General features: G+C 38.4%; 1 protein-coding gene across 2 annotated transcripts in view; it reads left to right on the top strand.

Annotated features, from left to right (window-relative positions):
- The window catches only part of LOC121510986 (serine/threonine-protein kinase MARK1-like), a 54,506-nt gene that overhangs the window by 32,820 nt on the left and 5,587 nt on the right, over window positions 1–16,099 (top strand). For both annotated transcript variants that reach the window (XM_041789437.1, XM_041789436.1), the window contains exons 4-12: window positions 5,783–5,831; window positions 7,413–7,478; window positions 7,769–7,839; window positions 9,286–9,342; window positions 9,445–9,681; window positions 13,112–13,231; window positions 15,196–15,295; window positions 15,385–15,497; window positions 15,586–15,739. In XM_041789437.1, the coding sequence (XP_041645371.1) occupies window positions 5,783–5,831; window positions 7,413–7,478; window positions 7,769–7,839; window positions 9,286–9,342; window positions 9,445–9,681; window positions 13,112–13,231; window positions 15,196–15,295; window positions 15,385–15,497; window positions 15,586–15,739 (967 nt within the window). The remainder of the gene's footprint in view (window positions 1–5,782; window positions 5,832–7,412; window positions 7,479–7,768; window positions 7,840–9,285; window positions 9,343–9,444; window positions 9,682–13,111; window positions 13,232–15,195; window positions 15,296–15,384; window positions 15,498–15,585; window positions 15,740–16,099) is intronic.

Here is a 16,099-nt window from a genome sequence, read left to right as displayed (position 1 = left end):
GCTCGCCTCTTTCTGCATGGGGACTCTGCTGTAATTAAGGCTAGTTTGGGAGTCTGGGCGCCCCTGGGTGGCTGGAAGTAGGTCACTGGCACAGACTACTAAGATCCAGGCGCATTGGAAACGTTGTGTTGTCATGTTTGTGAAACACGTTTGTTTGTGCGGCTAATCTTGTGACCATTTCCTTCAATAAAAACACAATTCATCATCTGAATTGACCATTTTGAGTCATTTTAGATTGGAAGAAGGTAACTTTCCCTCATTAGAAGTAATCTTTGCTCCTGATGTCCAGAACCACTTTAACACTGTTAACACTCCACTAGGGACTCGCTTTGTGCCTTTATATATTATTAATATAAATACCAGACCGCATCAAAGATCCTGAAACTCATTATCTCTTGTCCTCCATGGTGGATGCATCTCTATTGAGCTCTTATTGACAAAGACTCTGTTTGCTGTCGTCATTTTTCCAAGGCCGTTCTCAGATTTGCTCTCATTTTTGTTTCCAAGTGGCTGCATGCGTGCTTCCCATGTGAGGGGCTTTAGGGCAATGACGTAAACAAGAGTGAGAGAGAGAGAGCGAGAGACCCAGACAGACAAAAAGAGGCAGCAGTACGAGGCAGAGATAATGCACGGACTCTTTAGCCCCTCACTCATTCAGAATAATAAAGAAGTTCTGTCTCGACAGATGCGTCACATATTAAAGCACGGGCTCAGGCACATGCATATCTGAGCATGAATCTTGTGTTTATTCTAGTGTACCGCGGGACATCTTGTGGTTATTGTGTCAGTGTGTTTCCACTCTAATTGACTTTGTTTCCATGGGGGAACCTCTCAGGCCAACACAGCAGCTTATGAATATGGAGCAGGGTTTCACACATGAGAACCTCGCCATTGTGGCACGCAGTATCGGTAGGTTTTTGTAGCAAGAAACTGGCAACATAACTCAAAAGTAGGTAGAACAGAGATATTCTAATCAGAAATGGTAGCCTACAGCAGGGAAACATCAGATAAGACATTTGAAATATCTTTAAACTGGAAGGAAATTAAAGTGTAATGCTTTTTTTTCTCAGACTGTTGTACACAGTGATAGTGCCTGATTATGTACTGGCAAAGGAACAACATTTCCATACATCAGTATATCATTGTTTCTTGTGTAATACAACTATTGAATAACTGCCCAAAAAAAATCAAAATTGTATGTTATTTCAACTGCTCCTAACAGATTTCTCTTCCACTTTGACTCATCATCATTATTATTATTCAAATCTAGAGTTGGACAGAGTCTCTGTGTGGAGTCTGCATGTTCTGCTCGTACAGGCGTGGTTTTCTCCTGTACTCTGGCTCTCTCCCACTGACTAATATACTTACATACCATTATATTCAGGATTTTAAGGTAGTTGAAAGTGTGACAATGTTGGACAATGAGAAAAAAGTTCAGAGATTAACATTAGGGATGCACTATATTTGATTTTTGCCAACATCCTAATAATATCTGCCAGACTGATGATATGCCGATAATATTGTGCATCCCTAATTAAGACTTTTTTTCCCCATCTTTTATGGGAAATTTCATACACTCCAGCTGTTTGAATATTATAAGGTATCATTATATTATTGATTCAATATATCCAGTACTTCAGAAGTGCTATAAAGTAATTTTATTATCATCATAATTCTGTATGGTATGGTATTGTGAGACTGAGCCCTGTTATAAACCTAGGGTGAGGGGAAAAAATCAATACAGCGTAGTAGCACGATATTTTGCGCAGCCATATATTGTACCTTATCTTTCGCAAGGAACCTTCAGTTGCTTTTCTGTCCACTTGATGATGCTGTTGCGTCCCTTGTCTAGTGAGGTCGGCAGAGGTGACGGTCACACAGCAGGAGACAGATAGAACAACCAATATGGCAGCACCAGGGAAAGGACATTAGGAATGCAAGCACGGCATGAACAACACGGACATGACACATGGGGTTTGCAAGGAGTGCCGCATGAAAATAAAATACAGCAGTAATACGATAAAAATGAGGGCAAGGCTAATGCTAAATTAACTAAACAGTTGAAAAAATGGTAAAAGATAGCAATATATCACTAAATATGGTATCGCAATACTGTGTATTGCAAAATGTTTAAAATCACAAAAATATCAAATCTTGGCGTAAGTATCGTGATAATATCATATCGTGGGGCCGCTTTTGATTCCCACCCCTATTATAAACTGCATTGGGTTTATCTGCACTTAATACAGCTAAACTATTAAAATAAACAGCTTCTTTAGGGGATCAATATTTGTGCACAATAAAATACAGAGTTGATTTTTCAGCTTGTTCTTTCTTCTCTTTGAACGGTGAAGATTTTACTGTTACCTCATCAGGCTAACCTGACACGCCAGATGGATGTGTTTCACACATCCATCTGGGAAAGCTTCAATAGGAAATATTTGAGAAAAGGCAGAGGCTTTGAAAAAAAGTCGGAGGGTGATTTGGTGAGCGTTCTGTCCGTCAAATCTCTACAAACCAATCAGAGTAACAAAACACGTAACATAGCTGCTATCGAGCTGCGCGTGCGCAGCTACTGAGGAATAACGCTAAACATGGCGACTATAGACATGTAAGTACTCGACTTTTGTTGTTTATGAAAAGAAAACAACTCACTGCTGTTCTTTGTTCTTCTTTTAACAAAGAAATGTTGTCAAGTTCTGATAAAACTGGCGCTTTAGCAGCATCCACACTAATCCATATCTGCACCAGCTCTTGCTGCTGCTTGTTAACGTCACGGCTCTGCTGCGCCTGAAAGCACTGCCCCTCGTCGCTGATACGTCCTGTCACTTTCTAACCGGGCCCTAACGGTTCAGATGGGAGCTTTGCAAGATGGATTTGCCAGTGAAAAACAAGGAAACGGGCATATCCATCTGCTTTGCATGGTTATCATCAAGCTGTTTACACTTCTGATAAAGGTGTATTTGAAAAATGAAGAAAAGTGACATTAATTTTTTTAAAGATAAATATTTTAAAAATTTAAGGGTTGCATAATATTATTAGTACAAGAAGATATTAGCTCAAAAAGTGAATTATTGTATTGGCAGATATGAAAATTTCTGCTGGAATTTACAGCAATGTTTTGGCTATAAAAAATCTGCCTATATTAGCTCTAAATATTGACCGTATGAAGAAATTAGTTAAGAGAGCGTTCAGCTAAATTAACAGACTTGTGTCAGCTGAAGTCTTTTCATTGTTAATCATCATTCCTGAAACTTTAAATTGTGTGTTTTAAAGACTAAAGTTTTAGGTCTGAACTACATTTAAATATCGATATAAATATCAGCAAAATTTGAATATCATGCATCCTTAGAAAAATAACAGGTATGCACAATATTATCAGCATGATCCCAGTTTTGATAAACATTGACTTTAAAAGTTAGCTACTTAATGTAGTGGCAGATAAGAAAATTTCTGCTGATATTCACCATCTTATAAATCAGCTGTTAATATTGGCCTGTATTGGCTATAAAATCCACCATATGTGCAGATAAATTTGCGGAGACCTACACTGTAAGACCAAGCAGTAAAAGGTTGTTAAAAAATGAGTTGTGTTAACTTAAAAACCCAAAACAGCTATTTTAGCTCTATTTTTCTAAATTGTAAGAGCACATTTTTAGTTTTAATTAAACCTTACGCTAAATTTTTTTTTTGCCATTGTACCCTTATTATTTGACACCCCTTAAAATCTGCATGGTTTTCCCGTGTGAGTTACTGTTGTTGTTTTTGTCTGTTTTTTTGGGGATGCTGAATTCCTGTCTGCACAACAAATTTACCCTTTTGAGTGCTAATAAAGAACCTTGAACCTTAAGAATGCCTTTGGCATTAGACATTTTTGAACCAAGAGTGAAGTTACCCTCTCATTTAGATAAGTCCTGCCTGTGGGGACCAAATTCAACATAGCAAGGATGATGTACTGAACTCTGTGAAAGACCCATCTGGGTCAAAGGTCACCTCTTAATCTTTGATAAATCAAATTATTTTACTTTGGGTGGTATGATTGCTCAAAATTAACATATGTGAAAGACATAAGGGAAAACTGCAGTGGGATGAGAAACATGTAAATTAGATATTTTAACTTGGGTCAAACTCATAAAAAGTTTATTTTCACTACTTAAAAACTTTTACATAATCACTTAAAATAAGTATTTTGAGTATTTCCAACTTGTTTGGTTTTACAGTGTACGTCTTTTTCTATGCTAATTCTCATTCCTTAAACTTTAAAGTGTATTTTTGAGATTTAGGTTTGAACTATATTTATATATGAGTGTAAATATTGGTATAAATTAATTTATAAATAATGCCATATTGTATATCAGCAGAAGTCCAAGATCATTATCTTTACCCAACACTGGTAACGTAATATTTCTGTTTTGGTGTCATGATATCATAACCAGTATCAAGAACTGTTCTAAAGTTTCTGATATCACGACTTCCCCACACTAGTGTTTTGCACCAAAGAATGAGCTCCATCACACGGATGATACTTGTTAGTAAGAAAGTTTATATATTCATCTTCTTTACCTGTAGGAACAATGTAGAAGCCTTATGCCCCGAGCCCTCTGCAGCAGCTCTCTGTGTGCTGCGTCTAATGAGACGAGAGGTGTCAAAGAGAAAGAAGAGCAGCAGGCGAGCAAGTAGAGACAGAGAACAGAGGCAGGAATTAGAGAGCGTTAGTACCTGCATGTTGTTGAAGCAGAATTTAGCTGAGCGGTCCCCCAGAGCCGGGCCTGCTCACACTGGTCTGCTGGTTGTGTTTGATGACCTAGAAACGTGGACTATCACAGCACTTATGTAAGGCCTTAAAGGACATCAGAAAATGTGCACGCACATGATAATGTACACATATTAAAATGCATGCAAACCACAGCAGGGTCCAGCCTGTTATTGTATGTGATATGTTCGATAATGATGACAGTAAATGGGGGATAAAAGCATCTCTAAGAACCGTTTTGCTCCATCATCGTGGTCTGCAAATGTTAAAATCTGTGTTCTGTCTCAGGTAGCAGTAGATGCATAATCCCAGCTGAGAGAGAGATGTTGAAACTCAACACTCAAACAACAGCCTGAGCAGTGCACGACCGGGAATCAGCAGAACGTAAATGATTCAACAGTACCTCAAAGTGGCTGTGAGAGCTCGTCTGACATAAACAGTCAAACTGAGACAGAGGAGTTTAAATGATCTAAACACCCTCTTTGGTGAAAACACGCTGCAGGATGTTATTTTTCATCAAACCTTTCCTATCTGCAGTGAAGTGCTGTTGAAATAAACCATGTAATAGGGCTTAATTTCTGCTTTCTTTGTTTACTGCATGAGAAAAGCTTCACTATGAATGTAGTGCTCTTTTGTGCTTGTCCATGCTAAGATGATTATATGAGACACCAGATGCCTAACTGGCTGTTAGCCTGTGTACAGCTCCTCTGCGGTGGCAGGCTGGTTGGACTGCAGCATGTCGGTGGAGTTGTAATTCTGGCCCTTATCTGTGTAGGGTAGGGTTTAGTGCTACACTGTCACTGCACCAGTCATATTGCTTTACAGAGCACAGAAGGCCCGTGAGGTGGTCTCATGTTCCTGCAGTGTATGATCAAGCATCAGATGGAGACTCACTTTGGTTCTTTGGGCCAGTTTCCTACACTTAGATCCCAAATAGGTGCTCAATAACACTTTCTGACTTCTTCTTCCTCTGCTGGTAACCTTATTATGTTGTTTTGTTGTATTAAATGTGTTTTTGTCTCTTAACAGCTCTTCAGGGAAGTCCGAATAATGAAGATACTGAATCATCCAAATATAGGTGAGCTCAAACTTGAGCCAGAAACACTTTTGAAAGCTTCACTGTCATGTTTTATTTAATCTGAATCATTATTGTGAGTATATTAAACTCCCTTAAAAAGCCTTTTAGATACAACTTTCCATGTGTTTTAGGATCCCAGCATTAGCATATTAGCATTAGCAACATGCAAGACTTGTATGACTTGAAAATAATGAAAGCAGCGCATTTTTACCGTTGCTTACCTGTCTGCTGCTGACACTGGATTATGTCAGTAGTTTTCACTCTTTATGGAACTGACTTAAAATTGATATTAATCTTCATGAGCACAAAAAACAAACAGGACCATCCCTTTAATGATTGACTATTTTTACATTGATTTTAATGCCTTAAACTGCTGAAGCTGTGGTGTATTTTCACTGCAAAAAAAAAAAATGTACAAAAGAGTTTGGGCTCCAGTCACGGCCCCGCCCTATGGTGAAAACTCACACTGTACTAATATAGATCTCCAGGTTATTTAGAATTAGCAAAACATTCTGGAGTCAGTCAGCTAAAATCCTAACCTGGAATGCCAGATGGATGTGTTTCACACACCCATCTGGGAAACCACTCATAGACAGCATTTGGGAAAGGGCAGAGCCTTTGGAAAAAAACCTCGGAGGGTGACTGGATGAACGTTCCGTCTGACACATCTTTACAGGCCAATCAGAGCAACAAAACTGTCTATCTTCAAAGTTGTGTATCAGATCAAGACATAAACACCTGGAAATAAAAGCTGAAATGTTGCTCTATTGTCTCATATTCATCTTTTGATGTCAAACCCAAACGTTTTTAGTCTACATCAAAAATAAAGGAATTGGGCCCACTGTTCCAATACTTTTGAAGGGGATTGTAGGAACTGTGTTTCAGTGCTTCCTGCATGTATATGCTCTGTCTCTCTGTCTCTCCCTTGTGCATGGTCTGAGCAGTGTGGTACATTAATGTATCTTTTGATTAATTTTTTCCCAATATTGTTATTTTAAATAGCAAAACCACAGCATGTCTGCATGTAGCTACAAAAGGTTGAGCCTCAACCAGGAAACAAGTCTATATTGATAATCATCAGTTATTAAATAAATAATGTTGTATAACTCTGCACCCACAAATCCTGTTATACTTAGAGAGGTAAAAGATTTTGAGCAACAGCTCACTGAACAGTCAGTGATTTTAGTTCAACATTCCTTCAGGATTCAGGTAAGAATACAGCTAAAGTAAACTTCTCTGTTTCGATGATATGATTCATTCATGACTTACATTAACAAGGACATTCATTAATGGAAGCCAGCGCTCTGTAGCATCGTCATACATCTCCACAACAATGTTAATTACAATGTTTTTATTTACAGAATTCCAGGATCATGATGCTAATTCTGTTAGCTAGTTTACGGCTGGGTTTTTTTTTCTGTATAAGTATGAAGATAACAAGCTGACACGTGTCCATCTGTGAGATATTACAACAACTTTCAGAATAATGTACATGTCTCCACTGTTTATATCTCTCATTGTTGAAAAAATGCCTGCTTGGAAGTTTAATTCTTATCACCCTCTCTCTCTTTTTCCCTGCAGTCAAACTATTTGAGGTGATTGAGACGGAGAAGACGCTTTATTTGGTTATGGAGTATGCCAGTGGTGGTGAGTGAAGCATTAATGCATGACCACTTAATGGGTAACTTTTTGTTTGATTTTGCTGCCGGTTATTTTTGCAATATTGGTTTTAGAGCTTCTAAATTAGCATACACACACAATGGCTTTTGTATGCTGTAAGGTCATTGAATGTACAACACAGGAAAACAAAAATCAAAACAGTAAACTCTTACTAATGTGACTTTTAGTAATTATATCGAAAGAAAAACTGAAAAATGATCCCTAGTTTTGACTGAAAATGTTCTGTGGATAACTGTGTTATTTTCTCTCTGCTATAGGAGAAGTATTTGACTATTTAGTGGCTCACGGCAGAATGAAGGAGAAGGAAGCCAGGGCCAAGTTCAGACAAGTGAGTCATCATCTTCGTACCTTTGTCGTCATTCCTTTAGTGTTTTCAGCAGGAAGACTGCATGCAGCATGATCAGGCTTCGTCACCAACTGCAGATGGAAGTTAAGGCTCTGATAGCTCAGCTTGAGAAAACAGAAGATCCATCAAGATACTGCCCTGACACCTAGTGGTGCAACTAGAGCAATAAAGACTCTACGACAGTGCTACAGTGCCTTGTTCATACTGACTATAGCTTAGGCATGAACCGTGCTTGTCCTTTTGTTACATTCTTGTAGGTTATTCAATGTAGTGGAAGCAAAACCAGCGCTTTTACGTCTGTGCTGTTCTTATTTAAAATCCCTCATTGATGGTCTAGGATGACTCAGAGGATGTGTGTGCCGTAGTGTGGGCAGTTTGTGTGTCTCTGTGTGTGTCACAGCACAGAACGAGGCACGCAGAAAGGTAAAAGTGTTCATGTGGTGCGTTAGAGCAAAGAAGGTGGGTGGCATTTGTCAAAGAACAGCGTGTTGTCTGTTTGATTGATGTTGCAGCTATTTTTTGCATATGTTGGTGAAACTTTGTTGTTAGCTGTCATAGCAACCGCTGAGTGTGAGTCACAGGATTACAGGGTCTTTCGTACCACTTTTATTGAAGAAGATCTATACTCTATTAATCCCTCAAGGGGAAATTCATTTCTTACGTGACACGCTACACACATGTGGAAACAGGATCCTGTGGACACTTATGGAGAGACGTAAGAGTGAGGGCTGCTTCTCATGAAGGAGCACTACCTGAGCTGTTAGGAGTCTGGTGCCTTGCTCAGGGAGAGAACTGGCACCTCACTAGCTACCAAAACAATTTCTAGATTTGGTCTACTTGTACCTATATAAAAATAAATGTGAATATTAAGATAATTTGGCACTTAAATAGTATTTAAAGAAGGCTAATGTGAGATTTTGCTAGAATTAAAAGACTGTTGTCCCCTTGTTTGAGACACACTAATAAAAGGTTATCTTAAAGAACACTTAAAACATTCTTTTAATTTATTATTTGAAGAGCAAAGGGAAATACTCATCTGAAAATTATTTTAATTGTGGCTTACTTGTGTGTTATTTTCTAAGTAAAAATCACAAATGTTCCCCTGTTTTATTTTCTTAGTTGAGAGGTTAATTTGCTTTGACATATTAACAGCATATTTAAAAGCTTTTGGTTTTTTATTTACTGGTTTGACAAAATAAACAAAATCAAGACATCACTGTTAAAGGAGTTTTCTTTTTTTTTAAGTTGAAGAACTTCTTTGAAAATGGGCAAAATACACAATCTTTGTGTCTTTTCATTTGTGATGTACCTTTCTTGTCCATATGAATTTTTGGCTGTTTTTCCCTTGTAAACCACAGTGATAATCTTTATTTATATTCCACATAACTCTTTGTTTCTCATGAAGTGTGTATATTGACTGTATTTCAGATTGTGTCTGCAGTGCAGTATTGCCACCAGAGGAGGATAGTACATAGGGATCTTAAGGTGAGGATCTTACCTCCTGTTCTCTCTGATACCCACTTGTATCGGACTCCTTCTGAGTTGTTCAAATATCTGATAACCCATACCCATCTCTCCTCTCCTCAGGCGGAGAACCTGTTGTTAGATGCAGATATGAACATCAAGATTGCTGACTTTGGCTTCAGTAATGAGTTCACTGTGGGCAGTAAGTTGGACACTTTCTGTGGCTCCCCACCATACGCTGCTCCGGAACTTTTCCAAGGGAAGAAGTATGATGGACCAGAGGTGGATGTCTGGAGCCTCGGGGTCATTCTTTACACGCTGGTTAGCGGATCGCTGCCCTTTGATGGACAGAATCTAAAGGTGCGTTCTTTTTTCGGTCCTGGCTGCATTTATTTTGTGTATATTTACTCAGGTTGCTAAACTGAAATTTTGACTTGTATCTCGTGATCGGTCATTTGGGTTCAGTCCCTATAAACCCTTACGTTTGTGTGTTTACATCAAGAGGTTGGGGGTCTTGATTCCTGTTGGAATGGAAGGGTAGGGTGAAGTGCCTGATGACCCTTCAAACAGAGATTTTTCAAAGACACACTCTATTTGAGTATTATGTGATATCTCCCAGAATAGGGCTGAATGATTTGCAAAAATAATCAAATTGCGATTTTTTTTCCCCAATATTGCGATTGCGATGTAATATGCGATTATTATTAGGTTCCTCAACTCATGTATTTTTTAACATATTCAAGCAATAAATCATTCTATATTATAACCTGCATTCAGTCAGAAACACTCATACATTTAATCATTTTATTGCAAAATGGATATGCTGTTTTACTTTGCAGAGAAGGCTCTGCTCTAAAGATTCTCCCTGGGTTAGTCAGCAGCATGCTTTGAATTTCCAGGGAGCACATGGCTAAAAACTCCCATATGGATGGATATATAAGTGACGATGTGTATTGTAAACAATTAAATTATTTCAGAAGCAATTAATCATAGTAGCATGAATCTGAATATGAGGGTGCAACATGCTTTAAGCTATAATGGAGGTGGCTGGGGTGGGGGAGGTGAAGCTGGCTCACCTGCTGCTAGAAGAGAATGGGCTAGTTATTTTTCTCATACTGCAAATTTGATTCCAGTTGCTTTATTGAAGGGGATTATCATTTTTATGTCACTCATTCTGACTAAAAAAAAACATACATATATGAAACACAATAAGGAGGATTTTTGTTAAACATGATTTAAAAAATTGACACTTGCATGTTTGCATAATGTGCATTAAATCTCTGCTGCTGCAAAAAAATAAATGTTTTAAACTGCTATTTTGACACATTCAAGTTAAAGAAATATTGCAGCTTCTGCTATATGTAAATTGCAGCAGGCCATATTGCGATTTAATCTTATTTGTGATTAATTTCCCAACTCTGTCTCAGAATGCCCTGTGAATGATTGGCAAGATGGCTGGTCAAGCATCAAAAAATGTATACCATCCACGGTCTTACTTCAATGTTTTTTTCAGTGCATTACATTTCTTTAATTTCAAACAGGGATTTGAAACAACCACTTATTGTAGAAATGTTTAACATTGTCATGCCTGTTTATGTAAATGCGGTCACAGAATACTGATGACGTATCAGTAACTTCAACATTCATCTAATTTTGTAAGGGGGAGATTTCATCACTGTCCCTTGAAACTCTGTTTCGAGGGGCAGGAGCGGTTGAAAATCAGGGGTAGGTGTTAGTTAGAAATGGGACTCAGCCTTGTTGCCAACTTAAAATCAGTCATACTAACACTGACTTCCTCTCTGGCTGATTTTGCTTCAAATAGAGATTTCAGTTTTACAAATATATGACTTCTATAAAAGCTAATATGAAAGTAAAATTCAGGAAATCAGGAATTATTTTGTCAGTCTTTTGGAAAAACACTTCTTATCCCCTGGTTTGGTACGCCACATTAGTAGTCAACAAATTGTAACACTTCTCTAATGTTTTATAGTTTATCATCACTGATGAATATTTACTAACCCAAACCAAAGCTGTAATATCTTAAATTCATCCCTGGGTATACATTTTAAAAGACTTTAGTGAGGTGTGTAGTTGTGGTTTGATTTCCCACTCAAGCTTTATTTATTTAATTCATAATGGGGCTGAATAGAAACTAGACTTTAAATATATTCAGCAGGAACTTAGCTAATCTGTTCATTAAAACTAAGTGTGCATAAACTCTGATGCAAGTATAAAGAAGGAAAACAAATTTCAATCAAACTATTACAAATTCCTCTTTAGGTTTAAATCTGAAATATCACAGAAAACAGATGCCACAGAAAATGAATCAAGGACACTTTAACTGAGTCAGGGTGTCTGCGTGCGTCAGCCATAACTGGGTTACTTTAATAACCAGATGAAGAGGAGGATAACATGTGTTTTGTTTTTTAAAAGAAAGTTTAACATAAAAACCGTATCTGTTCATCTCTTCTTGAATAATGCATCCGTTTTTGAATGTTTTTGTGAACTTAAATAAACCCGGCAGGTCAAGAAAAAGAAAAAAATGTTATGAGTCTGGTTTGGCTGAGTGATCTGTGGTCTTTTAAAGAACTGCTTTCATCAATACTTTTGTATTAATAATTGATCAGATGATTATGAATGATGTAAAAGGGTTGGTTTGTGGTTGTGAACTTACAGAGAATTATCTTAGCTCTGCAGAATGAAATCAGTGCTAAGTATAGCCGTCATTGTTCTTTGTAGAAACCAAACCAACCAGTAACACTTCTACACATCTGTTGAAGGATAATTGGTTAAGATACTTGATTAAACCTGCTCACGCTGGTAAGAATACATAGGTACCTCTTAATTGAACACACTGTGAAAATCTTAAACCATGGACTCAGAGTTTGGGTTATTAGTAAGCCCCAATGGTCTTAGACTAAACACTTGATACATGTATTGTTATTAAAGATTGCACTGCAGCCACGCAATCTTCTCAACCAAGTCTATACATAAACCAGTTGAGGTCAGCAGTTACCTAGTAGATAACATTCAGCAGCCGAAAAGGCAGAAGCTACCCTCAGAGGTTGAAAAAGACAAAAACCAGGGGCACTGGAGCCCTGGGGGTTGTTTGTCCTTGGGAAAAGTGCCCTGGGTTCAAGTCCATATGTCATTCCCTGACTCCACCCCCTGTCCTAGCTACAATGCAGAGACATAAAAGCCTAAAAATAAATCTCACAAAGAAACAGAGCTGTTGGAAGACAAGGCGCCCATATCCAGGGGCTGCTACCTCAATGCACTAGTCACTGGATCAAGTCCTGATCCTGGTGCTGTTTGGAGCATGTCTACACCTACTCTCTCCCCGTATTTCCTGTCTATCTTTAGGTGTCCTGTCAAAATAAAGCCAAAGAAAATCAACAAAAGAAAGAAACAGAACTAAAATTTCTTTTGATACTTCTTTACTTTAAGAAACCAGAGGTTTTTAAATGATACAGTCTTCATTAGTTGAATTATCTATATTATCAAGAAATACCAGAGATTTTTAAAAGACCACTAATCTTTTCTTTTATGTTTCATAAAAAGCTGACGCAAGTAAGAGAGAGCACTGTTGGTACAAAAACATTTCCAATGTACCTGTGCAGTACAGTGTTTAGGAGTTTGCCTGCATTTTGGTGAAATTAATAACAAGGCATTGCAACATCATTTTAACATATTTACCACAAAAACCTTACAAGGAGATGGTGTTGTTTTGATGCAAATGCTGATTCATGTTGCTGTGCTGTTGCTACAAACTCTGTGTGTCTGTCTTTAGGAGCTGAGGGAGAGGGTCCTGCGGGGGAAATACCGTATTCCTTTCTACATGTCCACAGACTGTGAAAACCTGCTGAAAAAACTACTTGTGCTCAACCCTGTCAAAAGAGGCAGTTTGGAGGTATAACCATCATATTATTGTTTATTTTTTAAGTTATTTGTTTGCCATCAATACAGTGCCTATAAAAGTATTTACCCCCTTGGATTCGGTGCACTTTTTATTATTGATTTTATCATGGTCATCATAAGTAATCAGTCATTGTCGATACAATTTTGATTTTTTTGACCAAAGAAATTACAAAACAGCCACTTTAATGTAAAAGTGAGAACAGATTTCTATAAAGTAATGCCAAATAAATACAAAATATTTATTCATCCCTTCAAGTCAGTATTCAGTAGGTACACCTTTGGCTGCAATCACAACACTGAGTCTGTGTGGATAGGCCTTAGTTAGGCTTGCACTCTGGACACAGCAATTTTACTCCCTTCTTCTTTGCTGAACTGCTCAAGATCTGTCAGGTTGCACAGGGATCAGGTGTGAACAGCCCTTTTTTAGGCAACCATAAATTCTCCATTGGATAGAGGTCTGGGCTTTGTCTTGGGCACTCCAAATAATTCAAAATGCTGTCTTTGAACCATTTCTGTGTAGCTTTTGCTGTATGCTTCTGATCATTGTCTTGCTGGAAATTCAATCTTCTCTCAAAATATATTTCTCTTACAGACTGAATAAGATTGCTCTTCAGGATTTTCCTATAATTTGCCACATTCATTTTATCCTCTACCTTTACAAGCCTTCCAGGGCTGGCTGCTGAGAAGCATCCCCACAAAATGATGCTGCCACCACCGTGCTTCACAGTGGGGATGGCGTGTTTGTAGTGATGTACAGTGTTTGATGGTCAAAAAGCACCATTTTGGTCTCATGAGAACAAAGAACTTTCTGCCCCTTGACCATTAATTCTCCCTCATGCCCTCAGTATGAGTTTTCTTCAACTCTTTGCCACTCTCCCATAATGCTTTGACTGGTGAATTACAGTTGTTGTATGCAGAGTCTCTCCCATCTCAGCTGCTGAAGCTTGTAACCCTTTCAGAGTAGTCATAGGAGTCTTGGTGGCCTCTCTCACTAGTCTCCTTCTTACACAGTCACTCAAGTTTGTGGGGATGGCCTGATCTAGGCAAATTTACACATGGGCTATGTTCCTTCTATTTCTTGATAATGGATATAACTGAACTGGTAGCCAGGAATACTTTACACTTAATCTCTTTTACGTAATTGTCGTTACTTTGTTGAAATCTGTTTTCGCTTTGACATTGAAGAGATTTTTTACATATTTTTTTGTGTCAAAAAAGCCAAATTATAACGACTATGACTGATTTATGAAATCAATAAAAAGGTTAAACATCCAAGGAGGTGAATACTTTTTATAGGCACTATACGCCTTTAGCAGAGCAGCCTGTTTGTTGGTTTCGGTTGTCTGAGTGCACATAACTGCTGCTTAAGTTAATTAATAACTTTCAGAAAATGTCGATTTACTGTTGTCAGATAGAGGTCTGTAAATATAAATTAGCTGGGATATTAAAAAGAGAGAGATGACATTTAATTATTGTGCTATGAAAGCATTCAAAGAAAAAAGAAGCTGATTTTCAAGGAGACATAATGTTTTGATAATGGAAACAAAATCCAGTCCATTGTACTTCCAGTGCATGCTCATTATTAGGGATAGCTGTAGCTTGTTTTCCTTTGCAAACATTGTTTAGTTGTCAATTCCATTTACATTCACTGTCCAGAGTCAATACCGCCCCTGCTCTCAGAACCAGGCTGAGGTTCAATAGTAAAGATTTCTCCTCTGATAAACATTTGTTTGCTCTGTTGTTTGGCCTAAGCTGAACTTAAAATCAGAAAGATTCACAAAGAATCATCAGTTTAACGTCTGTCGGCCGTGTCCTCTCCACGCACTCAACCTGAGTGACGTATAATTAACAGATGTGAGTCATGATTAATTATGTGCCATGCAAAGATGAATGAAACTGAAGTTGAATTAATTGTACTGGACACACATGAGGTCTAATTTGTTGTCTCTTTGTTAGCAAATCATGAAAGACCATTGGATGAATGTGGGTCATGAGGAGGAGGAGCTTAAACCTTATATCGAGCCTGAGGCGGACTTCAATGATTCATCCAGAATAGGTGGGTGTGAGCTTAAGTGTGCGTGTAGATGTCACTATTAATGTCGTTTCCAGTATCCTGATGTTATGTTGGCTTGTCTTTGCCATTAGAGCTCATGGTGACCATGGGCTTCCCTAAAGATGAGATCACGGAGTCTTTACAAGGCCAGAAGTACGATGATGTCATGGCCACCTACCTGCTGCTGGGCAGAAAAGCTCCAGAGGTCTGTTATACATTTCTTACATCACCATGAGCAGTAAATGCACTCTGCATTTTCCACGCATCCCTCACCGTGTCTCATTATGTTTCAGTTTGAGGGGAGTGAGCCGCTGACTAACAGCATCCTGGGCACACGAACTCGACCGACCAGTGATATCAACAACAGCTCCAGCATTTCCCCCGCTCATCCCAAGGTCACGCGCAGCATCTCGGCCAATCAGAAGCAGCGCCGCTACAGTGATCATGGTGGGGATGATGAGGGTGGTGGTGGTGGTGGTGGTGGTGTCGTAGAGAAGCCAAGTAAAGTAACCCCGTTCTTCCCAGCTCTGAGAGTGCTGCTGGCTGCCTGCTGTGTAGAGGGAAGCTGCTCTTAGTCACTGAGGATGAACCATAACACCTTTTTAAACCCTGCCGATAAGCCTCTGAGCATGGCATCAGAGCATTAAAATCTGTTGGTGGTCTTTAGTAGATGATTAAGTCTAAGGTGGCCCTATTTTTCTGGAAGGTACTAAGAAATTAAGACCATTTTAGTTTGTTATGATTTAGGATTTTTGTGTTTAAATGATCCCTAGACTAACTTGTTTGTATGCTTAAAACTGTTTAAAT

Source organism: Cheilinus undulatus, linkage group 6 (assembly GCF_018320785.1).
Source record: "Cheilinus undulatus linkage group 6, ASM1832078v1, whole genome shotgun sequence".
NCBI classification, from domain to species: domain Eukaryota; kingdom Metazoa; phylum Chordata; class Actinopteri; order Labriformes; family Labridae; genus Cheilinus; species Cheilinus undulatus.
This window is presented reverse-complemented; position numbering and strand designations above follow the sequence as displayed.